The sequence below is a fragment of the Crinia signifera genome, chromosome 8, assembly GCF_055691185.1.
Source record: "Crinia signifera chromosome 8, ASM5569118v1, whole genome shotgun sequence".
NCBI classification, from domain to species: Eukaryota; Metazoa; Chordata; class Amphibia; order Anura; family Myobatrachidae; genus Crinia; species Crinia signifera.
Window position 1 is genome coordinate 84,138,529 of NC_139224.1, and position 26,194 is coordinate 84,164,722.

General features: G+C 40.4%; 1 protein-coding gene across 4 annotated transcripts in view; it reads right to left on the reverse strand.

The window, feature by feature from the left end:
- Window positions 1–417: 417 nt before the first annotated feature.
- Window positions 418–26,194, reverse strand: part of EDEM3 (ER degradation enhancing alpha-mannosidase like protein 3) — a 119,939-nt gene continuing 94,162 nt past the window's right edge. Inside the window, exons 15-21 of one of the 4 annotated variants that reach the window (XM_083156782.1) lie at window positions 25,604–25,758; window positions 22,530–22,683; window positions 22,137–22,331; window positions 20,999–21,164; window positions 13,946–14,131; window positions 11,625–11,639; window positions 1,344–6,511 (exon numbers count right to left, since the gene is read on the reverse strand). In XM_083156782.1, coding sequence (XP_083012908.1) covers window positions 6,120–6,511; window positions 11,625–11,639; window positions 13,946–14,131; window positions 20,999–21,164; window positions 22,137–22,331; window positions 22,530–22,683; window positions 25,604–25,758 — 1,263 coding nt within the window. In that variant the 3' untranslated portion in view covers window positions 1,344–6,119. Of the gene's footprint in view, window positions 945–1,343; window positions 6,512–11,591; window positions 11,640–13,945; window positions 14,132–20,998; window positions 21,165–22,136; window positions 22,332–22,529; window positions 22,684–25,603; window positions 25,759–26,194 lie in introns of those variants that run through there. The other 3 variants (XM_083156781.1, XM_083156784.1, XM_083156783.1) reach the window with 3 other exon arrangements.

The window sequence follows — 26,194 nt, forward strand, 5'->3', positions numbered from 1 at the left end:
AGACACAGGATAAAAATCAGCAACAAAAAAGCATTCTTAAGTTTTAAAAACTTGTATGAGTCCAAGTTGCCACTTGAATCATTGTACCTTAAAGGCTTGTCAGGATTTATGGTATGGAAAAGAGCGCTAAGCGATAATGAGAAAATGGGTTAATATATAACTGTTTGTTATTGGAAAAATGTTTACACCCTTTTGGGGAAGGTTTGTATTGAATAGAGCATGGGTCCTCAAACTGCGGCCCTCCAGATGTTGTGAAACTACAAATCCCAGCATGCCTTGCCACAGTTTTGCTATAAGGGAGTGTTAAACTGTGGCAAGGCATGCTGGGATTTGTAGTTTCACAACATCTGGAGGGCCGCAGTTTGAGGACCCATGGAATAGAGGTTCCAGAATCCTGTCCCTAGCTTACCCTGAATCCTGTAGCTCTCTTCAGTGGCTGGAGGTGTTTCCGTGGGCTGTGACAGGCTAAAGTTGGTATGTCGCCCGGCACTATAGTGGACAAGAGAGCCGGGATGCGGAAGTGAATACAAAGCGCAGCTGACGGAGTGACAGTCAGGATGTTCTTAGCTGCGTGCCGCACAAGCTGGAAGATCGTGACTTGGTCTTAGGTGTTACAGACCGGTCACTTCTGTTTGTGATGTTTTGCGCTGCCCCGCTGTATGCAGCGATAACCGGAAGTACCAGAAGTCGGCGCCGGCCGTTGGAGTGATGAGATTGGAAATAGGGAAGCTTGTTTCTGTATTCTATGGGAGTCCTCTTGCTGGTTCCAATGTGTCCTGCGCACTTTTTCAAGGAATAGAATTGTGTTCCCAGCATTGTGTTTATATAGCTCAAAAACTTTATTGATAAAATCGGAAGTGATGTCCAGAAAATGGCTAAAAATGGTGGGAACCACATGTTTTCCTCAGCTTAGAAATCAACTCTTAGATTAAATCGATTTGTAGCTAAAGAAAGTTAAAAAAGGGTGTGTTAGAAAGATAATAATTAAAAAATCTTATTAAAGCTTAATGAAGTTTGGTACCACTCTTAAAGAAAAGCAAAACCATAACCACCTAACCTGGTCAGGAGCAAGTGGTGAAAAGCAAACATATACACAACCTTTTAGAGTTCATTTAAAGGTGGATAATACATTTAATTTTTTCATCCCCTATTAAATAACCTTAATATCATGTGCTATGCAAAACCTACAAATTGGTAACAAAAAGGTATTTAGCAGCAACATATTTAAATATACTTACCAAATAGAAATGTACCAATTATTACCTGCCAATCCCTACCCAGGTCTACTTACACGGTATTGTATATATACATAGGTAAAAAAAAAAATGTCTCCATACAATACATTTTAGAATATTTACAGTGCTTTAATAAATCTTTACAATCAAGTCAAATACACATTTATATATACAAAGATTATATACAATTAACTCAGGCTTACATTACATAACAATATTGTGCAACTGTACAATTTTCTTTTGCCAAACAAAATGCATACACTTTATAAAATATAAAGGTGGCAAACTAGGCTCAAAAACATTGTTAAAAACTGAACATACAATAGTTAGGTGTGCAAAAGCACCACACGCATACACAATTGTATTGGACTGGTTTCAGGAGAATGAAGAATAAAATACAAATGGAATGTACTTGAAACATTCCTTTTATGCTTAGTCTCAGATTTATTTTCAATAAAAAGGTAAAAAGTTAATATGAGTTTTAAATTCTCAGGTATGGAAAAATAATCACAATCACTGCAATTTGTTATTTTTAGGAAATATGTCCCTAGCATTACAATAAAATTTTCAAAGAGCCCAAATAATAAGCCAATAATTATTATACATATACACACATACAGATAGGGAGAGTGCGATTGAGAGTGAAACACTCACATTATAAACCAGCAAAAAAAACTATAAAAAGGCACTGAAACCCCCCAAAAATCCAGCAGTTTATCCAAAGATGTATACAGTTTTATTCCACAGAAAGAAAATAATAAAGTCTATGATGCATATGATGGCTGTTAAGCTACCATTAATGCTGTGACTAAAGAATGCCTGAACTTGTACCTATGATAAAACTCTTGTATACATGAGTTCAAGCATATGATTACTTACGACCTTTCACCTTTAATGAAAACAAAATATTTACCAATATATATTTTAAACTATTAGTGTGTGCACTTCAACATTGTCCAGGGTATCCAATTATCCACAAAGCAGTTAGTATTAAAATAGGCTGGATATCATGATTTATGACTGATGGTTATTATTGTAGTATGCATTTAAAGGCCATTTTTAATGGAAAAAAAAGGTACTTTCCAGCTATCCACGTCAGCCCGAAGCTTGGAGCGCAGCGAGCCCCGAGAGAGGATGCAGTACGCGTCCTCCCGACCTGTTCATACCCCCACTATCCACGTCAGCATGGAGATGATTTTATAAAATGTGGCAAGCCACCGAGCCCAAAGCATGGCGAGTGCAGTGAGCCCCGCGAAATACATGTCAAGTAATCCGTGTCCGCTCGCCACGCTTTGGGCTCATTTTCCATGGGGCTTGCCACACTATCAAATCAACTCCACGCTGACGTGGATCGTGGGGGTATGAACAGGTCACGAGGACACGTACCGCATCCACTCGCGACGCTTCGGGCTGACATGGATAGTGGGGGTGTGCTGGATCATATCATATGCAAATCGCATGCAATATTTGCATACGATTTGCATGCGATCCGCAGGGAATACCTGCAAATCAGGAACAAGTCGATGATCATGTATAATTGGATACCCCAGTATAAATGTGCCTGCTTTGTAATAATTTTATATAACTTTGTAGTGTAACCAAGCATAAAAAAGCCATACCGCTAAAATTCCAGAATTATGGATAAAATTAGAATAGTATTAAAAACCCAGCTGTAGACCTATATACCTGAAGTGACACAACCCTCTATATTTTCTGTACATCATGAAACGGACAGGAATAATCTGCACTTCTAAATATGGATCTTAGCCAGTTAGTAAATGCAAGATTTTTTTCCTTGCCTTTACACCTGTAATGTAAACATGAATACCAACTGCTGCACACATTTAATTCACGCAATGATAAAGCAATCATTAATCTTCTCTATATGAACCAAATGAGGTAGATGGAGTCTTAAATTAAAAAATTGAACCTCCACTATATAGCAGCTTTACTAGGTGGTCAGAATAGAAGAACAGAATACCATTTTTGCAGGTAAGGATATCCATAATGTATAAATGGCTGTTGTGGCAGTAGACCATTTCATGAATTAACATTTGAGCTGTTATAAACAGCAAAAAAAAAAAAAGTATATATATATATATATATATATATATATATATATATATATATATATATATATATATTTTATATATTTTTTTTTATTCTCAGGTGCCATCCATCATAAACCGAGATACTTAACATCGATGTTGGTGGCACTTACAGGAGTTTCCACCATGGATTTTGATGGTGACTTGTTAACAGAGCATTGCAAAGGCTCAATGAAGTATCTAAAAATGTACTCTATTAGAAAATGTCATCCAACCAAAAATTAAATCCTTTCACGTGTCATTTTAAAGGGGTGGTGCCATTTTGTTTCAAGTGATGCATATATGAGGATTAATGACTCACAGCTGACAAAACCTAAAAGGTATTGCATTAAATAAAAAAAAAATAAAAAATACAGGGAGGCATGTCGACGGAAGACAGTCTGGTAACCACCAGGCTACTCAGGCACACTAGCATTGAAAATCTGTCTAGTCAAACACAGTATTAATAAAGAAAAGAGAAAAAGTTTAAACGTCATGCAAAATGAAGGCATAAAACATTTTTAATTAGTTGATTCTTGCATTAAACTCACAACCTGATATTTATTATTTTTAGTCTCCTGCAATAAATCCTAAAGCCCTGTTTGTTTTGCTGCATTTCCCATAGGAAGTGGGAATTTGGAAGTAGCGCTCAATGGTGTTCACAATATTCTTCTGCCCATAGGAAGTGGGGAAAATGTATCTGCGTGGAACCTAAAAGATTTATCCATTTAATATTTGCAGGCAGTATATAGTTGAGGATAGGTGGTCAGGAAAACAGTACATTATTCTCCTTTCCTCTGCCATTCTAGGACAAGCTGAGTGCATAGCAAACTGTCAGCCCCAATTGTATTTTCCTCCTAGGCGCGATCATTTTTAAGAGGATATCTCAGAAGCATGCTCAAAAATGGTACTTAAGGTGCCATTTAAATTAGAAAAAACTCTTATTTTAAAAAATAAATAAATAAAACAGAGTTCCATGTACTATCATTTGTTTTTCAAATTTAGAAGGATTAGCATAGGAGCTTGTGCAAAATTTTGTAAAGTCCTACAAATAATGTTACCATCAAACTCTTCCCAGTTTCTAGATGTGTGGAGTAGACTATGAATAAGTGAAAATGAATATGAATAAGTGAAAATGTTTTGATGGTTACATCACTGAAAGTTCCGGGCTTTGCCAAACAAAATTAAAAGGTGATTAAGACATGAATTGAAAAATGTATCTAAAATGGCTGCAGTTTTGTATAACTGAGAAGCATTTCACTTTTCCAAGCACTGGTAGAACTTGGAGATTAGGAATTGTATGTAATCTGATAAACTGGTTAAGCGAAAACAACTGAGCTGTATAAAAACACAAGTGGTCCGATTTGGCTCAAATGCAGTTTTCCAGTGTTTCTCAAACATGCTTCCCCATGGAATAGTCTTTATGTAAATTTTTTGCACAAGATTAACTTTTCTTGAATATCAATTCACTTGATATATTTGGTGTAGACTTCTTTAAAGCTAGAAAAAGGTGCTTAAAAATTGTGGTTTATACAGGATCGAGAGAGATCGAGAGAGATCGAGATCGAGAGAGATCGAGATCGAGAGAGATCGAGATCGAGAGAGATCGAGATCGAGAGAGATCGAGAGAGAGAGAGATCGAGAGAGATCGAGAGAGAGAGAGATCGAGATAGAGAGAGAGAGAGAGAGAGAGAGAGAGAGAGATTTTTATTTGCTATAGATAAAAAAAATGAATGCAAACTGTATTCACATTTGCAGGTCTGTATGACTGGTGTTACTCCTCCATACAGATCTGCCTAATAATTTACAGGTTTAATGCAATAAAATAAAAAAAATAACAGATTGTAAACCACACATTTCCTCCTACATTAGAGCTATTAATACTTTAGAAATAAATTTCCCTCTTGTTTGTAGACTGAAACCACCATTTTTTCCACAATGATTCGACATTCATTTAGACAAATTATTTTAATTTGCAGCTGATAGACCAATATATTACACTAAATATTGCACACCGACACCTAAATAACTAAATGCATTGGGTGGTTGTGTAAAACTCATAGCAAGCACTAGTAATCCAAAAAAAAAAAAAAAAACCACCATATGCTGCATTCTGATTGATTAATGAAACGTTTTGTCAGGATCGGAGACCATACCGTTAACATTTTAGAATGTGTGGTTTAGGTTACAGGACAACTTGTTTAAAACAAATCCAACAAAATAAAACATACCCATGGCTTAAAAGGACCAATATAATAAAGGTGAACACAACAGGGAAAAAAATGGTCCCTACTGTACACATTGGGTACGGATTTGTTTTTAAATGCAAATACAAACCAATACACAAAATCTATTCAGGTTCATATCCAATCATACATTGCCAGAATAAAATCTGAATTTAAGAGGGCTGAACTGATCATTTCTTGTACTCAAATTTCAAGACTAATTAATAAATAAACTAGGGTTAGGTCCGATGTGATGATAGGTTTTGCTTTTTTGTAAAGGAGAGAAATGGCCAAAAAGGCATACATCTTACAGCCCTTTCCAGATCATCATAAAAAAATAGAATTTTGATCTGGTACATATAACCTCCAGTCCCCAGCTCCATCTCAACATATGAAAAGGACATGCCTTGGAGATAGCAACCATTGAAAATCTACAGAAGTCAATCCTACAGTAAGTACTGTCCTTCGAATAGGAGGTTCACAATGAGCTCTATCCCTTAGGGAAGGTTTGCAATAACATTTCCATTATATACAGAAGTTCTGAAAAAACAAACAAAAAAAAACTGTTTTGGTCATAGTTCATCTTTATCCATCATTTCAAATGCCTCAATATCTTCTTTCCAATCTGCCAGTATTGACTGAATTGGCTGAACTTTATTGTCCCACCTCTCATTGATGGATTCTTCTGTATTTGCTGGAGGACTCTGTGGCTCATTGCCAGAGATCTGTGCGTCTTCAAGGTGAGGTGGCTTAATTTCTGGGGAAGTCTCTGCATTTGCAGGTTGGAGAGAACTATCGCTATTGGAAGAATGGGTGGTTTTGGATTTAGATACTGGAGACGTTTCATCACCAGCAGCACTCTTTGTGCTCTCAAAATGATCCAGAGGTTTTGAAGGGTCTGCTGGAATTTGTTTCTGTGAATCATTTTCACCAGATTTCTGTTCTGCACTTTCGCCTTCTAAATCTAAAACAAAATTGCAAAAAATCAAAATGTTCTTTTATTACAATATATACATTTTCTTCAACAATATAAACTTCCCTCTTAGGCAACCAGTACTTAAAACAATGCATTTAGGTATTATTCCTTCTAATATCAGGCAACATGAATAAAACAAGAACAAAAAAAGCAAGTTATATGTTGCTAGCCCATATACAGTAGATCTAATTAAATGTATAGACCTACTCAATAAAGATAATCATGACGCCAATATCTTTTGACCCCATTAGTGCTAAGGCATTTTTCACCTATTTGACATGTTTGGGCTCTTTACATTGTTGGACATATGTACTAGGCCATGGAGAGTGATAAAGTACTTAACAGCTCCTAACTGTTCTCTTTAAACCAGAGGCGTAAGTTCCTCCCAATCGCCCAGAGGGAAGTTCATTGCCTCTGGAAGATACACCCCTGCTTTCAACACAGCTTGTAACATGACAGGAGTTGATTGTTTTGTACTTTATCACTCACCAGGTCTTAATACATCTGCTAATGTGTCTTTAAAATGGCAATTTCACTGATAATTAACCACACAAATCAAACAATACTCTTTCCCCCCCCCCCCCCCATAAAAAGGTTAATTTTGAAAAAAAATATTTGTCACCTTTCATAGTAGCTGAAGTCTCATGACCAGTGGTACATTATTTTCATCAGTTTGCATAACCCTTTGAGTGCCAACATTGCTGAGAGCAATCCTCAAAATTTCTGCTAAAAATGCCAGCATCGCTCACAGCAACTGTTCTTTCAATATATATACAAATACGGCCAAGTCAATTATTGAAGTTTAGTTATATATTGCACAGAAAAAAAAAAAATAAGCGATGAGCAACGCTGGCATTTTTAATGGATATTTTGAGAATCTCTCACAGCAACGTTGGTACTCAAAAGGTTAATAAAAAGGATTGCTTGGCAATTTTCACACCAATTTCGACAGAGTACCTTGGCACTCAAAAGGGTTTAAACCCTTCATTGGTACTCCCCAGAATTTTCCGGGCTGTGCTCCCATGCCCAGACTGGCTACCTAGTGCCTGGCACAACAACTGATATGAGGGCTTAGCTTAGCCACAGCCACTGCACGGCTAGCCGCCCCGCCTCCTACCCCCCGGCTGTGTGTGTTGTGACCTTGTTACGTCACGCCACACACAGCCAGGTTGCTGGGGGCAGAACCGGGCAGCGGCTGATGTAGTGCTCAGCGGCGCTGCCCATCCCCAGGAGATGGTGGCGTTTTTTTTATTAAGGGAGCCCTCCCTAAAAAAAAAAAAAAACACTCGCCCAGTGGGGAGAGCTCCCTAAAAAAAAAAACACACCACTGAAGGGGTTAAAAAAGGGGTATCGGAGCACAAACCTGAACCAAATAGTTTTAGATCCATAAATGTGTGCACTAAGCAGCATGATGCTGCCGCCTCCATCTGCAGGATGGAACCCCTTAACTGTAGTAAATGTGGGACTCCCCCTTCACAGCTGTATACAAAGCAATGCTCTTTTCTTTTGAAGCATTTAAAAAAGAAAATTCTACCACTCAATAGCTTGCATATGTCCAAATACAGGTTGAGTATCCCGTATCCAAAATGCTCGGGACCAGGAGAATTTTGGATAACGGATTATTCCGTATTTCGGAATATTTTAATATTTCAATTATGTATTTTGAAGTATCTTGCATGTATGCTGTATAAACACATAAAATACACACAAATATATTTTATTACCACATAAAATACACACAAATATATTTTATTTGTTCAAAAAACAAGGTTTCAAAACATGAAACAAAATTTGTGTACTATCTCAGATATTGAATTTGAATGCCAAGCAATCATTGTCTTGCACATATATAGTGCCAGTTACATATCATGTCCCCAGTTCTGCTGTTACAAATGTCCCCAGTGAGTTTTTAGCAAAAAAAATATTTTTTTGTTCACTTTCTGGAATGTATGGTTTTCGGAATAATTCGGATAACGGATACTCGGATACGGGATACTCAACCTGTAATAACTTAATATAACTGACTGAACTTTGATGCAATAGAACAGAAAGAAAAAAAGTTTGTAATAGATTATTTATGGTTTGTGGGTGATTTTTTTTTTTTGTATTTAGTGCCCAATACATCTGCAGTACCACTGCTTGTGGTGAGGAAATATTAAAAAACACAACCCTGAAATTAAAATGCTAGTGCACTCAAAAGTAAAATGGACTAAATCATCATCTGCCAAAATCAGACCTCATCATACACTGTACCAGAAAACTCATGGAGAGAAAATCTATTTTATACTGTACATCATGGAATAAAAATATCAATTACACCTACTGTATAACACACCTAGATAAACCCTGGGATTAATTTGCCGTCTTCATGAGATTACATCACTAAAGCGGTGTAGACACTTGTCCAGTCCTCATTTAATCCAACCTCAGAACAACCAGAGATTGGAAGAGTGTGGATGCTCACGAGACATCTGGTTCATCCAAACTTGGTCGGCTGGTCTTGTCAAAATATTTTTAAACTTGCTTAAAAACACTAGGAGACCAGACTGACCATCCTAAAACTGGTTTGTCCAATTCATCCCTTTAAGTAGCAGCTGGTCTGCCAGATTAAAAGAGTGTGTACAATGATACATTCCTTTCAGCAGATTTTATGCAGCACAAATAGAGAAGTGTGTATGTACAGACGGTACTTGTGTACTAGCACGGCACCCACGTTATTTGGTCGCACAACATATAATGGCATCGCATGCCATACACCTGATGAGATTTAAAATTGTATAAGCCCCCTATACAATGTTTAATTGTATAAGCACCCTAATGGGGGCTTACAATGTTAAATGCACCTCAACTATGAATGTGAACCCAGAGCGTGGCTAGCGCAGCGAGCCCGTGAGGGGCGGCGGTACGCGTCCTACAACCTTTTCATACCCCCACTATCCACATCGGTGTGCAGTTTATTTTATATAGTGTGGCGAGTGCAGCGAGCCACCGAGCCCGAAGCGTGGCAAGCGCAGCGAGCCCTGCAAGGGGACGCTTATTACTTTACATGCAATCCGCGTCCGCTCACCACGCCATACAAATCGATGGTATACAATTTAAAATTGTATAACATTGCATACCATTGTTACATATAGTTACATAGTAGATAAGGCTGAATAAAGACTTGCGTCCATCTAGTTCAACCTACGTTTTAATAGCTTATCCCTTGTAAAAGACAGAATGCCTTATGGTCTGCGATGTGATGGGCGCCGTGCTAGTACCGTACAGACTTATGCCCCATACACATTAGAGCAAAGAGTAAAAGATATTGCTCAGAAAGTGCTTTCTGAGCGATATAATTTACTATATCCTCTTTATCCCCTTGTGTGCACACTCAATATTGTTTATGCACACTCCTCTGCATCATTAATGAATCCCTCCCATCTGCTGAACATGCTGGAACATTAGGCTATAGTCAAACTACACACATGTTCAGTGGGTCCTGGTGACGTCACTGAATGATATAATTTACCGATATTCACTATGTACACTCCATATCGGAGACCTGTGGCTGATATAGTTAACTATTGAGTAGTGTGTATGGGAAGTTAAACTACAAATGGATCCGCTGCCATCTGTACGGCTCCCTGCGCGCCATTCCACGAGCCAATGAGGCACACATGTGTGTGAAATGCTTGTGCACCCCATTCACAGCAATGGACGTGCGAGCGTGTGAGACACTCACGCATTCCTGTCCCGGCAAGCCGGTTGACCAAATAAGTGTGGCTCCATCTGCAGGTATACACTATAACTATTTACTGTATGTCCAATCTGGCTGGTTGAAAGGTAAACCTGACCATTTGCTCACAGACACTGGAAAATGGTCAAAAACTGTAATTGGGACAAATTCATAAAATCTATTTGAATAAACCAATTTGTATGAATGACCCTTTTGTCAGTTTTCCAGGGTTTGGTAGCAAATGGTCCACTGTCATTTGCTCCCATATATTACCAAATTGTCATTGTAACCAGTCTGATTGGACAGATGTAGACTCAGTAGGAATGTATAACCAAATCCAATCTGGAATGTGATCACTGGAGGAGTGGACAAGTGTATAACCAGCGAAACTTACTGGAGTACATGTGGGTACAATTAAGTATTTTAAAAATAAATAAGACCTGTTTACAACTATTAGTGCAACTATCTGCTTTGAAAGTCTGGACAATGCAATTATCAATAATTCCCTTTTGTTCAATCAGCACAGAAGATCAGGATCACTCTGGGACATTTTCATTTCATCTCAATGCAGCTTTTACTGTATACAGTACTTTGGCTCACTCCCCTAAAGTCTCTAAATAATTTAACCTTTTGCACTTCCTGTATCTTATTTCATTCCATTTTTCAAGTCTCTGAAGCAGGGAGCAATAGTACAATGCTCCTGCCACCATCAAGGTAAGAATAGTGCTCTTGGAATAAGGAGTCATGTTAGTCATTAAATAAACGTCAAGTTTGAGGTAAAAAAAAATTTAAATAAACAATTACTTGGGCTGATCAGATTACAGTGACTGTCTCCAATATGCTTTCTCACAAGATTGTGAGCATAACCCTCACAATGGATTTTGTTTTTGCCATCTTAGGAGAACACACATTTTAGCAGCGCCAAGGTCATTGCGGTCTCATGAAAAGTTTCTCCCAGAGCCAGTTTCCATTTTCCTCCCTAACATGGGCCCTTCTCCCTCACACATGATCAGGTGGCCTGGTGTAGACAAATGTAGAATTGTGCCAAATTCTTCCCATCTTTATGGATAGACTCCACACTGCAACAGTTGGTTAATAAAGTCTTATATATTCTTCTCTTGACCTTTGAAGACAGACTATTATCCCAGTGTTTATTTACTATTTTATGTTGATCTGAGGAAATTCCCCACAATATTTTATTAATTCCACAATGTAAGAAAAATAAGTGTGAAAAATGCCATAGTAGTAAATATATTTTTTAAGCACATCTATATGTAGTAGCAATGTCTAAGTATTAGCAATTCACATTTGAACCATCATTTTTAAATATTGTGTTGCCTCAATACTTACTGCTATCAATAGCGTAGTTTGGGATTATTTTACCTTTAAAAATGGTTGCTGATATTCCAAATGCAGCATAGGTAAAAAGGAAAAAACACATTATGAACATATACGAACTGCAAATCTAGGATACATTTTCCTTATACATGTGTACACATACACATGTGTACACATACACATGCAAAAAAAAAAGTATAATATATATATATATATATATATATATATATATATATATATATATATATATATATATATATATATATATATATATATATATATATACACACACACACACACTTAACAAAACAAAGCCCTTGATTGGCGCTTAGTTTAAGAGTTGAGTTTGCCATCCACACAAACTCTCCTGTTGGTAAGAGGAGGTACAGGCAATACACAAACAATTGTGGGATGGCGCCTTATCAGGTAATGTGATCACCCAATGAGATCATTACAACTGTGTTGCAATTGTTATTTCAAATGGCAGGTATAAACGAAGTCCATAAAATTATTTTTATTAAAAGTCTTGGTTAAGCCAGTTTGAGGAAAAATTGCTGGAAAATTGACTTTCTCCTGCTGCCGTACTGTACCCACATTCATAAATCCTCACCATCCCTCTTATGTATATTATATTTATGAATCAGATCAGCATGTTTTTGGCACTAAATTGAACATAAAAAACACACAGAAAATGGGGCATGATTGGGAAGGACTCAGTTGAAAAATATATAAAAAAAATCTATCTATCTATATAGATAGATAGATAGAATATGGATGGTATTCAATGTCGCGGCGAGGGGGGTTTACTATGGTGAGGATGGCTTATTTTCGGTGAGGAAAAGCCATCCTCTGCTTCAAACCCCCTCACCGTAGTTAATGTTAGGGAGATATCCTCGCCGTGAGTGGATGGCGACGACCCCCTTAAACGGCGAGGTTTACCACAAATGCAGCGAGACAGAGAGAGATATAAAGATGTGGCTATTAAATAAGGAGATGGTACCTGGAAAAAGAAAGCATACTGGGTGAGTTAAAAGGTAGTGGGGTAAATGTGACCTTGGACTATCCCAAAACCGTTTCAACCCTCACACAGATCGTATGCTCTCACACAGTATTCAAATAAGTTATGTTTTTCCTGTTCACCACAAAAATGCTTAGTTAAAAAGTAGAGCAGTGTGAACTTCATTTTCAGTTAATATGAACAAAACGTCCACCAAATCTTTCACACTCCAAAGGAGTGGACGAGAGTGGACCCAACCGTCAATCTCGATTAGTCATGCAATGGATTGTGTGCACACTATCACACGATGAGCACTACCATGGGTTGTGAGGTCGGCCCACAGATGAGACTGCTGCACATATCATCCATCAACACTCATTATGGTCGAACGTGTGATCGTATCTGCTTTTAAGCACACATGATCGCTTGTTTGACCGCTCCACAACCTGGTTGTATGCAGGTCATCCTAATGTATTGCCAGCTTAACACAGGCTTACAGGAAAGATAATATATCACATGCACCTGTGTTTGAATTGTACAACATTTTTGGGCCGATCGGAAGAGTGTCGAAGATTCACATTTTTAAAATCGATAAAGTTATTCTGTGATGAAATATGGATCTTCGAGTAAGATCCTGAGACAAAATGCCAGTTCATGCACTGGAAAACTCTATCACCAAGAAGGAAGAAAGCATGCCAGAGGAAATCCAAAGCTATGTTAAATGTTTTCTTTGAGATCAAGGGTGTTATTGTGGAAGACAAGGTACCAGAATGTACAACAGTGAATCAATATTACTACAAAACAGTTCTGGAAACTTTGCAGGAAAATAAAATTATTTAGAGAAATAAAGCCAGAGTTGTAAAAAATAAATTGTATCCTCCATCAGGGCAATGCACCAGCCCACACAGCTCTCTTTGAAGCAGTTTTTAGCAAAGATACAGACTGCAGTGCAACAGTCACCAAACCTAGCATCGTATGACTTTTCCCAAAAGTCAAATTTGTACTCAAGGGAACCCGTTTGGCCTCAGTGACTGAGGTTAAAATAAACTAGAAAAAAAAAACAGGGAAAGATGGAGACGTTGAAACAGCTGACAGATGAGCTAACAGTATGGCTTTAACCAATGGGCAATAACAATGCAGCAGTGTGTGGGAAGGTTAAAGGGTAAGGGTGCTAAATTGTAGCATCAGTCTCGTTATTTAAAAGCTAGAGTAAAAATATTTATCCCAAAATATTTATCAATAATAGTCATCTGGCCTTGCCATAAGATGTTGTTTAATAACTCAGCAATTTCGGTCATTGTTGTTACAGACTGCTATGGTCAATGTTTATTTTATACTGTAGTTCTACATTAACACACATATAGATTACCTCTGTCTTTGGCCTTGTCAGACAGTAGTACCTCTACTTCTTGATATTCACGAAGAGCATCCAGAATAATATTTCCTTCTTTGCTGAACAAAAACAACATTGGTATGGTAATGTCATCTGTGTTCTTTCCATCCCCAGCCATTTGGAACAGAGGAGCTGTGTCACTGCTGCTACCATCATTGTCATCTGCAACACAAAATATTAATCTGAAAATAAATGTATACACACAGCGCAACTTAATGAATGCAACACAAACAAAAGAATACATTGTTTGTCCAATACCAGGAAGTGTGTGCCTGTGTGTGTGTGTGTGTGTGTGTGTGTGTATGTATGTGTATGTATGTATGTGTATTGTCAGGTATGCAACTGATAATTTTTACACTTCGTTAATAAGTTATACTTAGACTTTTTAAAAAATAGAACATTGAGTAGACTGTAAAAGGTATACCAGATGTGCCACAAAATAGAATTATAGAAAGGTCTATTGAGCTGCAATGGTTATTAGAATAGTACAATACTTGCAGCATTTACAACACCATATAATTTTCTAAGAGCTCATCTAAAATAATTTTTACAAAAATTAATTTGTAGCATCAAAAAGTATTGGTCTATGGAACACAGACTGTAATACGTTTTATGTACCCAACAAAGTACTGAGTAGGATGACTTGAATAACACTCCAGCAGAGAATTGTATGCATTCTAGGCATTAGTTCAGATCCCGCCTCTTGAAAATCTAACCATGTTTTTTTTGGAGAGGAAGTAAAAACGTATATAGTAAAAATGGGTCATTAAGACAAAATGCAGAGCCTCTAAATCAGCCATTTACAGTTTTTCATTGCCAATGAGACAGTAATAATGGCATAAAAAGACTGTTGTGCAGCTTATAGGGCATACAAATTATTTAAGAAAAATAAGGGATAGTATAGTAGAGAACAGACTGTCTGTTAACAACCAAAACCTTTGTACTGCTGTATTTAGGACCCAATAGTAGCATACCTTGACTGCACGTTTAAATGCATTATGGTAGTAATTTCTCATGAGAACAAAAATAATAAAAATGTTCCTAAAAATGTACTCAATGGTTATGGTTATTTATAGTATGTATTGCTATTAAGATAGATAGATAGAGATATATATAGATAGAGATATATATAGATATATATATATATATATCTATATATATGTATATAGATAGACAGATACATACACACATATATATATATATATATATACACACATATATACACATACACACAGAAGTGCCAAAAGTCAAGAGATAGGTGCAAAGTATCATGTAGGACTCCCTCTAGTCTGGTGAAATGCAGAAACTTGACATGGAAGACCTCTAGAAAGAGAATGACCCACACCATGTGGGTAACTTCCCACACCATGTGGGTAACTTCCCACACCATGTGGGTAACTTCCCACAGCTCCCTAATATTTGTAGGTGCAGGATCTTTGGTGGGAATGGGCCTCTGTATCCATGTCCCATAAATGCTTGATTGGGTTCATGTCGGACAAACGCGGTAGGCACACTATTTTTCAAAGCTTTTTAGAATATTCCTCACACTAACTTTGGAGAACTCAAGATCCATGTTACGGTGCAAAATACTGCTAGGATGGGAGTAACTGAAGTCCATAAAAGGTTTGCAAGTTAATGGTCTTACCTGTTCAGACAGACCAGCAGCCATGTGAACACACCCCATACCATAAAAGAACCTCCTTCAGCCAGCACAGTGCTTGTTGCCAACTGGGGTCCATAGCATCAGGGGTCTGCACCACATCTGAACCCTACCATTAGCCTAAGACAAGTAGAAATGTGACCCATCAGGCCAGTCCTCCAAATTTCAATTAGCAATGTTACGAGCCATGGAAGAACTGTGTGTCCGGTTTCATAATGTCAGTCTAATGTGTCATTTGCTCCTGTATCACATGGATACTGTATTGACCTGCTGGATATGCATCGGTTACCTCCTGCATTAAATATTAATGCAATTTGAGCCAGTGATGTTTGTTACCATAGACAATTGTGTCCAGGTGGTCATTACTCGTGGTCGGGTATTACTTGCATACGTGACACTATATATTGAAGACTATTGAATGGCCTTACAACTTTGGAAATGGAATGCCCCATCAGGTGGGATTACTCTAACATGCCCCATTCAAATGATAGTAATTTACACTCACCAAGAGCAGCCACGCTATTGTTCAAACTGATTTAGGAGATGTCAAATTACAACTGATGCAGGTCTTGTAGGAATTTACAAGATGTCACAGTGTGGTTGTGCAACCTACCTTTGCATAGTGCTATCCCATAACTTTTAGCACCTTAGTGTGCATACAGATGTGTCCTCATACATCATTACTGCAGTCATGACAAACAGCCCCTCTGAGCACACCAAGTCCCATGAGATTCTGCTAGCACTGGGTTGCCTTTTTTTTTTACATTTAATAAAATGAAGCTAGAACACTCCAGCATACTGTACTGAATATAATTCAATATATGACACTTCTATATATGTGTGTGAAACTAAGCCTCTGCATAAGACATGTACAATGCAGCAGCTGTACAGATGGAGCATGTTTCATCTTTGGCCAGCGCTCGCCAGACCCCTTGCGCTGGTGAGAGAGACTGGGACGCGCGTACGTCTCACACGCACGCGCGTCCCAGTCTCTTGACGGTGGCGATGTGGGTCCCTGCCCGTCTCCACTTCAGGGAGACGGGCAGGGTTAGGGGGGCAGCGAGGGGCACCGTGGGAGGCGGCGGGGACCCGGGACAAGGTCCGTTTCCACAGGGCATGCGATCGTCTCGTGCACGAGTGCTCCCCTGGCGGGGCTGGCGATAGAAATGCCAGCCCTGCAAAGTTAAGGCCGGCTCCATCTGTCCAATCCTGCCGGCACTCAGGGCTAGATTTTTAAGAACACCACTGCATCTCTCTCAAAATATACATACATGCATATATCCAAACCAAGGCCACAACAAAAGAGAGAGTGTGTTTGTGTGTGGGGCACTAATGACCCAGGCACCGGATATTAGGAGTTGCCGAGATCTCTGCCAATTCCTTTCACCTGTTACTCCCTTCAACACCCCCCCCCCCCCCACACACACACACACACACACACTCACCTACCGCTGCAATCTGGGTCAGAACTTTTTCCTCTCACAAGCACTGCACTACATTCATCAGACTGTGGCAAGTTTTACAAACAATCTAAAATCCTCACTGCAAAGCATTGTTTGACAAATCAGCGCATTGCTGTGAGGATTTTAGATTGATTGTAAAACCTCCCATAAATGTGGATGAATCAACATGTGAGCCTGCCTCTCTGGAGGGGAATATGGGAAAATACACTGAATGGGGGCAGAGTGGGGAACATACAGAGAAGGAGGGAGGGGATGCAGTTACAATCCCGGCGGTCGGGATCCCGGCATTCAGAATCCCAACGCCGGAATCCCGACCGCCGGGATGCCGACACTTTCTCCCTCCTGGGGTGTCCACGACACCCCTGGAGGGAGAATAAATTAGTGTGCCGAGCGTAGCGAGGCACCGGGCCCGCTGCGTGGCGAGCGCAGCAAGCCCGCAAGGGGGGGCGATCCACGTCCCCCCCTTGTCGGCATTTCGGCTGTCGGGATTCCGGCGTCGGGATTCTGAACGCCGGGATCCCGACCGCCGGGATTCAATACTGAATCCGGAGGGAGCAGGCAGGGGAATATACACAATGGGGGCAGAGTGGGGGACATGCAGAGAAGGGGGGAGCAGGCTGGGGGAAATACACTGAACCGGGCAGAGTGGGGGACATACAGAGATGGAGGGTCAGGTAGGGGAAAATAGATTGCATGGGGGCAGATGGGAAGGATTTGATTCATGGTTCAGGCTGAATGGTCGGCCCCACAAGTTTTCACCTCAAACTGGGTTGTTACAGTCATATGGCAGGAGGGCCCTGCTCGCAAGCTTACAAGCTATAGGGAAAAAGACATTGATACACAAGGATAGGTATTCTGTATTTCATAATGGTCCACCAGATTGCAAATGAAAATAAGAGCAAATAAACGAGCATGTTTTTGCTTACAAATCAGGATGTAATTGGATGGGAAAGGTTTATGAGGGTAATGTGGGTAGTTCTGGAATCTGATAAACCTGAAGAGGTGAGTTTCCTGAAACGCTTGAAGGTTTTGACACTAGAAAAGAGTCTTATTGTGCATGGGAGGGCATTCCACAGAGTGGGTGCAATTGTGAATGGAAGTACCAGGGTTGTTCCCGGGTTCAACCCGGGGACCTGGCTGGTGTGAGAGGTACAGGGTATACGTACCCGGGTTGCCGTGTCCTCCATGTCCTGTCCGACGGGAATTAATGCAGGCGGCGGGCGCAAATGACGGGACAACCGGTGGATGATGATGACGCAGCTCTCCGGCGGCAGCGAGGACGCCGGAGAGCTGCGTCATCTTCATCCGCAGCCTGTCCCGTCATTTGCGCCGCTGCCTGTGTGGATCCCTGGCCTGCACGGAGAACCAGCAACCGGGGTGAGTATTCTCCCCACCTCCGCCGCCATCCCGCCGACTGCCCGCCTCCTTCTTACGCCAGAAAATGCAGGGACATTTCTGGTGTGAATGGGTCCAAAACCCGGGAATGTCCCTGCTTGTCATGGGAACTGAATTCCCGGGTTTGTCCCTGCATTTCTGGTGTGAATGGGGTATAAGGCTCAGCAGCCCAAGCCATTGCGGGGGGAGCCAGCAATATGTGGGCGCAGTGTCACCGCACAGTACCTGTGAATGCAGGAGCTGGAGGCAGGAGGAGAATGCCGGGGGCTGAGTTTTGGCGGCTCAGCAAGGTATGCAAAGTGCTGAGTGGAGGTGTGGTGCCTGGCTGCTGCAGCCTGCACCCGTCTGTGACACTGACAGCAGAGTGGCCAGCTTCATACATTACGATCTCCCTCTCCAGTCTCACTTCACTTGATTTATACAGACTGTGGCAGGCTTTACAATCAACCCAAATCCTCACAGTAAAGCATATTACAGTGAGGCTTTAGATTGATTATAAAGGCTGCCAGTGTCAGAAAATGAGCTGAAAGAAATGACTTACAGGAACTTTACTGTGTCCAGAGTCCGGACACCTGCTCCTGAAGCCTGCCTGCCTGCCAGGTCTGAACTTCTCTAAATTGTACTGTCTGTTTAGTGGGGGAACAGGCATATAAGGTATAACTGTGATGGGAGGGACAGGAGGCATAGGTGTTATGGGTCATAGTAGCTATGAAAGAGATGGGGGACAGGAAGTATTATGTATGAAAACAAATATAATTACTGTATGGGGGGGCGGGGGTGCAAAAAAAAAATTCTGCAGGGGGGCGCAATATTTCTAGTTACGCCACTTGACAGAGCAGCTTGCAGATAAAGGTCTGGCGAAGAAGATCAGCCTTGCAACTGCATTCATTATAGATTGTAGTGGTGAGTGTCTGTATTGGGGAAGACCAGTAAGAAGACAATTGCAGTAATCAATGTGGGAGATGAGAACATGGATTAGAGTTTTAGCAGTGCAGGTATGAGCACATTTTGAAATTTGAAGACACGGGCTAGTAGTCTGATGAATCACAATTCTTTTGCATCATGTGGATAACCGATGCGTGTGTGTTTTTTACCTGGGGAAGAGATGGCACGGAGATGCACAATGGAAAGAAGGCAATCTTTCACAGGCACTGATGTTTTGGGGCAATTTTCTGGTGTTAAACCTTGGATCCTGGGATTCATGTGGATGTTACTTTGACACATAACAACTACCTAAACATGACTGATTAAGTCAGGGCTCGACAAATCCCGGGGGCCAGGTCGCCATGGCGACCAGATTCTGCTTCCTGGCGGCCAGATTTTTTTGCAGGGAGGGAGGAAGCAGAATCTAGTCGTGGGCGGTGCCTGACTCCCCTTCTCCCCCTCCTGCCTGAGCAGCGGCAGCGCTGACCTCTCCCCCTCCGTCCTCACTAACCAGCGCTGCCGGGTCCCCTCCCCCCCCCCCACTGACTGAGCAGTGGCAGCGCTGCCCTCTCCCCCTCCGTCCTCACTAGCCAGCGCTGCCGGACTCCCCCCCCCCGACTGAGCAGCGGCAGCGCATTGTCCCCCTAGCTTGACCTCTTGTCAACCGCCTGCGAGCGCACATTACATAATACAAAAGTACATAAGATGAGACCTCTCGATCTCGAAGGGTGCAGGAACTTTTTTAAGCTGTTTATTGGCCAGTAGTAACCAGGTGATGGGACATAGGATTGTACCCAGCTTACTTGTAGCTGCTTATAAGTTGTTGAGAGGAGAGAGAAGAGAGAAAGACAATTTTACTTTGGCTCCTAAACTTTTGTCCTGCCTCCTGGATTTTAGAAAGATTTGTCAAGCCCTGGATTAAGTAGATTTATTCCTGGTAACAGTGTTCTTGGTGGCAGAAGCATCTTCCTGCAGGATAATGGCCCTGCCACACTGAAAAAATTGTTTCAAGTCCTTACACATGTAGTGACGGAAGCTTTGTGCTGAGCGACACTGAATCGCTCAGATCGCTCAGCACAAAGAGTGCTAAACCATGTGTCTCTACCAGTGTTCTCAACAGAGAGAACACTGGTGTATACTAGATATTTAAAGCATACTTGAAATATCTAGCCCAGCGATAGTGAGGCCCGTGGCCATGCATTGCTATGCTCCCTACACAAACAGCGATTTGTGCATATTTTCTAAGTGATTTAGTGAAATTGCTTCGAAAAATAAGCAAAAATCACTGTTTGTCTAGACCCCATAAGACTTGGCCTCCAACTTTCTCAGATCTCAATTCAATCAAGCTGCTAACATCTTGGTGTTAAATACCACAGGATACCTATAGAGGTTATGTGGTGTTCATGCCAAGTGATAGCAGTTTTTGTGGCATGTGGTGTACTTACATAATATTATGCAGGTGGTTTTAATGTTTAACGGGTGGGCTTCTATGCGTCATTCAAACGCTCTCCAATTACACTATTAAAAAAGTGGACCAGAAACACATTGATTTGTTAAGAAACATCCAACTAAGAGGTAAGTGCATACCAATAACGATTCCTCCGATGGCCCCGGACTTCTGCACATTGCGAGCCTTCTCTGCAAACATGCACTGACCTCTCTGCATCAGTGCAACTTTCCCTTTAATTGCCTCCATGTTGGTTACTTCTGAGCAGCCGCTGTATGGTACAGTTTTAGCTACAAAGCCACGGCTCTGTAACAAACAGAATTCGGGAATTAATCTGCTGAAAATTGCTCCTTTTCCCAGCACTGTTACTGGCATTAGATAATAAAGGGTTCCATAATAAATACAGTATCAGTGCTTCCTGGTCACTCCAATTTGAAATGTACAGGAAAATGTTATTTTAAAAATAAGCGAGAATTTTAAAAATTTATATAAAAAAAACAGGTTTTCCAGCACATTATTCAGGTTTTCCCTTTGTCTTTATGTTAAACCCCATGGACATTGCAGTAGATAAATTATTCAGTAACATACATTATCATAAACTGAGGAGCTCAGTGGAAAAGAGGCACAAGCCACATCTATATGGATTAAGTTTCTGCCATCTAGTTAGTATCCTCTAACTTCTAGCATGTGCCTATTTCTAACCAGCAGCAAAATACAAATACCTGGTATTCTATTTTAAAACATTTCTAGTTGTAAAGAGGATCTTTTTTCCACTGAGCCCCTCACTTACAGACACTTAAATGAATATAAATCATTTAACGTTTGATGGGCACTTTAAGTATGGTAAAAAGAGGTTGATAAGGGTATGTACTCTATACAGACACAAAGGCCCGTATTCAATGCGGCCAGCGAGGGGGTTAAATGGCGGGAATCGCATAAAACCTGCGATCATCGATGTTAAACCCCCTCGCCGGCCGCTGACCCTGTTCTAGGTTATGGGGCAATCCAGCGAGGATTCCCCCAAACAGCGAGGCTCACGGCTAATGAAGGGAGCCCGCTGCATTTAGCCGTGAGCCTCACTGCTTCTGCATGCACCGATTCCCCCTCGCTCCAAAAACAGAGCGAGGGGGAATTGGCGTTTGCAGGGGGGTCAGTTGAATACGGACAAGGCGAGCTGTGACAGCGAGCAGGAAGCCCTGCCCGCTGTCACAGCTCGCCCCCGGCATTGAATATACCCCAAAGAGTGTGGCAATATATTTTAAGCATGTATGAACGTACCCCAGCAATGTGTTTGGATAAATCCATTCCAAATTGGGCAGGACCTGCAGTCAATACCACTCTTCCATAAAATGGGTGAGACACTATTTGCACTGCACGGGGAGGCAACTGCTGTTCTTTCTGCTGCTGGCTGGAGAGCTCAATCATTTCTTGCATGAAACGTAAACCATCTTCTGCATCTATAGAACTTGCAGCCTGAAAAACAGACCACTGGTAATAATGTCTTATTCCACCTTGTAAGGTTTTCATATAAAAAAAAGAAAAAAAAGGAAAGAAGCAGCAAGCTAACATGTAGTGCTCCATTTTGAAACTTTTTACTGTATTTTTTTTTATTATTTTCTCTCACCATTTCAAGGAACTTTCTCAGCGGAGAACAATAAAGGATCCACTTACTTGATTGGCATGTTGAACTAGCTGAACTCTTCCATCTTTCAGGTGAATCAGACTCACTCCCATCTTCTTCAGAATATCCAGATGTTCTGAGTTACTGGCCATAAAATCTCTAGCACGTAATGGAGGCCTGTTCCCATTACCAGATAGGTCATCGCTGGCAAAAATAGGACTTCATATTAGCAAAATTCATATGCTTTCTGAGTTCATGTATGAGATAAGGGCCTGATTCAGTGATGGCTGGCTGCTTTTGCATGTAGCTAACGAAAACTGGGCAGCTCAATTTTTACTCATCTTTCATCTAAATCCCTTTGCACATTTTCTATTTGCCACAGCTGCAATGCCACATTGTTTTATTACAAGGTGCAAAGTTATATGCTCTTTATGACTTTGCTCCCTCCTGATTTTGAACAGGGACCAAGAAGCGCTTTTATAAAATATTTTAGAAAATACCTCCTACGTCACACTGTGTGGAAGACACAATACCACATCTGTTTCCACAAAGTCCCAGCAAACCACGTGATTTACAGACATGTCCTCAATTACATCTAAAATCAATATGACATGGAGACAGAGATGCCTGGCATAAGTAAGCCAGCAGGTTCAGTGCAATTCTACTAAAGTCCAGCACAACGGCATAACTATAGAGGGTTTTTATTTTATTTTTTCACATTTTAATTTTTTGTTTTTAAAAATTGCCGCCTGGGCAGAGAAGAAAGAGCCAAGGAGGAGCACAGCCACTGCTGCGAATGAGGAGACCCAGCAGCCAGCAAAGTGGAGACCCGGCGCCTGTGAACGGGAGACCTGGAGCCTGGAAAGAGGAGTCCTGGCAGCCAACACTTGCGAAGAGGAGACCTGGCGTCTGAACAGGAGGCCCGGTACCAGAGAGTGCACTGGGTACACAGCGGCAATAAGACTTGGGGGAAGGGGGGCTGGTAATTGTACTGGGAATCATTGAAATCATTAAAATGAACCACCTCTAAGCCAGAATAAGCCAAAGGTAACACAGTGGAAGATGTTAAAATACGTTTAATATTGGGTCCCACTTCTTCACAATATCACAGTGAAGTGGGCACCTGTAGTAGTAGTAGGTTTATTTATGAGGCGCCACAAAGTGTCCGCAGCGCCGTACATAGCAAACAAAAAACAAATGACAAGGTAACGTAAAGGGTGTGTTGATAAAATACAGCGTAAATAGGGGTAGGACTAAAATCAGCATCAGTTCAGAAGTAGGAGCACAGGTGAGGTAAAGAGGTAGGGTGAGTACGTGTATCTCCCAAATGTATGCTGCTGCCTAGAGCGATTCCAATTCCCTCTTCTGCTTACGCTATAGGCACCTGCTCTCTCACCTCTCTCTCTTTGGGCCAGATTCACCAAGCTTTCAAAAGTGATAAACTGTAGTGATAAACAACCAGAAATCAGATCCTAACTGTAATTTTTTAAAAACCAGCCTGGAACATGGCAGTTCGGAGCTGTTTGTCTCTTCACTTTATAACTTTTTGAAGAATAGTGCATCTGGCCTTTTGCCCGTAGTCTATCTCGGCTCAATGTCTCTCCTCCCCACCTCTTTCCCCAATCAACATGCCAAGATGGGCTGTTTTCCCTGGGTGTGAATAATTAAATAGACAAAAGGTTGACATGCAATAGGTCGACAAGGTCTAAAGGTTGACAGGGTCATTAGGTCGACATGAAAAAATAGACACATGGAAAGGTCGACTTGAGTTTCAAAATTTTGGGGTGTCAAAGTTGACAACTGTCAGCATGAACCCCCAATAAGTACAGCGCTTTGCTCACCATACTTCAGGCTTGGAACATTATTATATTCTCCCTCATGTCGACCTTGTTATACAGATGGAGCCACTGGTATTCATCCCGACAGAGCGTTGAGTCTGCCTGTCTTTGCAAACCCTTTGCCGGGACAGGTAAGCAACAGTTTTTACGTACTTCTATTGCAGTGCATTGGGGGAGCAACCTCATTCGCAATAAGTGCGCCTCCATCTGTATGCCTACCTTTATCATGTCGAAATTGTTACCTTAAGCTATTGCATGTCCACCTTTTGGGGTAGACCTATTGCGGTCTATCTAGACACTGTAGATCGGTCAACCGGAAACCAGTTTATCTTGACTGCAGCAAGAGAGGAGGGAGCGCCAATTTGTACATACACTAGTAAAAATGGTATGCAAAAATATAATATATAATGCAGAGCTTCCCAAACTCTCCCATTACAGTACATGTTTTAATGTAGGCATGTCCAACGTTGGCCCTCCAGATGTTGTGAAACTACACATCCCAGCATGCGTTGCAATAGTATTAGCAATCTCTAATAGCAAAACTGTGGCAAAGCATGCTGGGATGTGTAGTTTAACAACATCTGGATGGCCAACGTTGGACATGCCTGTTTTAATGCATGAGAATAGTGGACTACTTTAGTACAATTGTCAAAGTGATTTAACAATCTGGTCTCGAGCATGAATATCCTCAAAACCTGGACTGTAACAGTGTAGTTTGGGCAGCTATGAATTATAGCCAGTTTTGTCCAAATAAAAATAGTAAAAATATATTAACCTTAAGCGAGTAAAAGGTCAATGGAACTGTATTAATGGAGTCTGTATATGACCTAATTATATTGTATATGATTTGTTGCGACAGTATATGAACATATTTATTGTTTGTACATAAAACAGTTAACTGTATACCCATCTTTTCTACATGATATAGCACTAAACAGATATGAGATATTTACACCATGCCCAAGCACAACCATGCTAAGAACATGGCATCCCTGCCACTATAACTGGGTGTTATGTTTTCAAGTTGGTGATGGACTGGCTCCAGATACCTAATCTTGATAATTAAATATATTTATTCTCATATTGCTGTTATCTTTTGGTTATTTTACAGCAGGTTTGTTTTGTTTCATTCTAAAACATGTACAACATTCAAAGACTTCTGACAAAGTATAAAGGTTTTCCTATTTCATACTAATAAAATATTGGCATATTATAAACATTGGTTTATACTTTTTTTTTTTTAGCTCAGTCTTAAAAGAAAGTGAAGAAAATACAAATGTACTTACATTCTAGAAGTAGCCCGAGGACAGTTCTTATCAACCACATTTTTTAAGGGTTCCCGGATGCTCTGAGCATAGAGTGGGTCATTGCGAAAAAGGATTTGGGTGTTTGGACAAGACCAATCGAAATTACTATCATCAAGCTCTGTGTACTGTGTAGTCTATAAACGAATATGAATGTTGTGTAAGCGAAGCTGTACCGAAGGTTATTTACAAATGCAAGAGTTAAAAATAAGAGTTTAAAAAAAAAAAAAAATGATAACCTAAATCCACCAGTCCATAGAACATATAATAATAAAATCACAATATATATACCATCAGCTCATAATAAAAAATATATCAAATTTATCCACAGGTGTTAGCACAGAAGATTGCTTTTTATAAAGCCAGATAGATCAGATCTTAATTAGAACATAGCTTAAGCTCAAATTATACTGCAATGTTCTGTTTATATCCAACTGTGTTTATACAGCACAAGTGTGCAGGCAGACACGTAATAAACTTGTAAAAAAGCAGCACAAACTAGCAATGAATAAGGTCCATTTGGACAAGCAGGATGTTAGTTAGATTTTATTATATTAATGGGTTAAAAAAAAA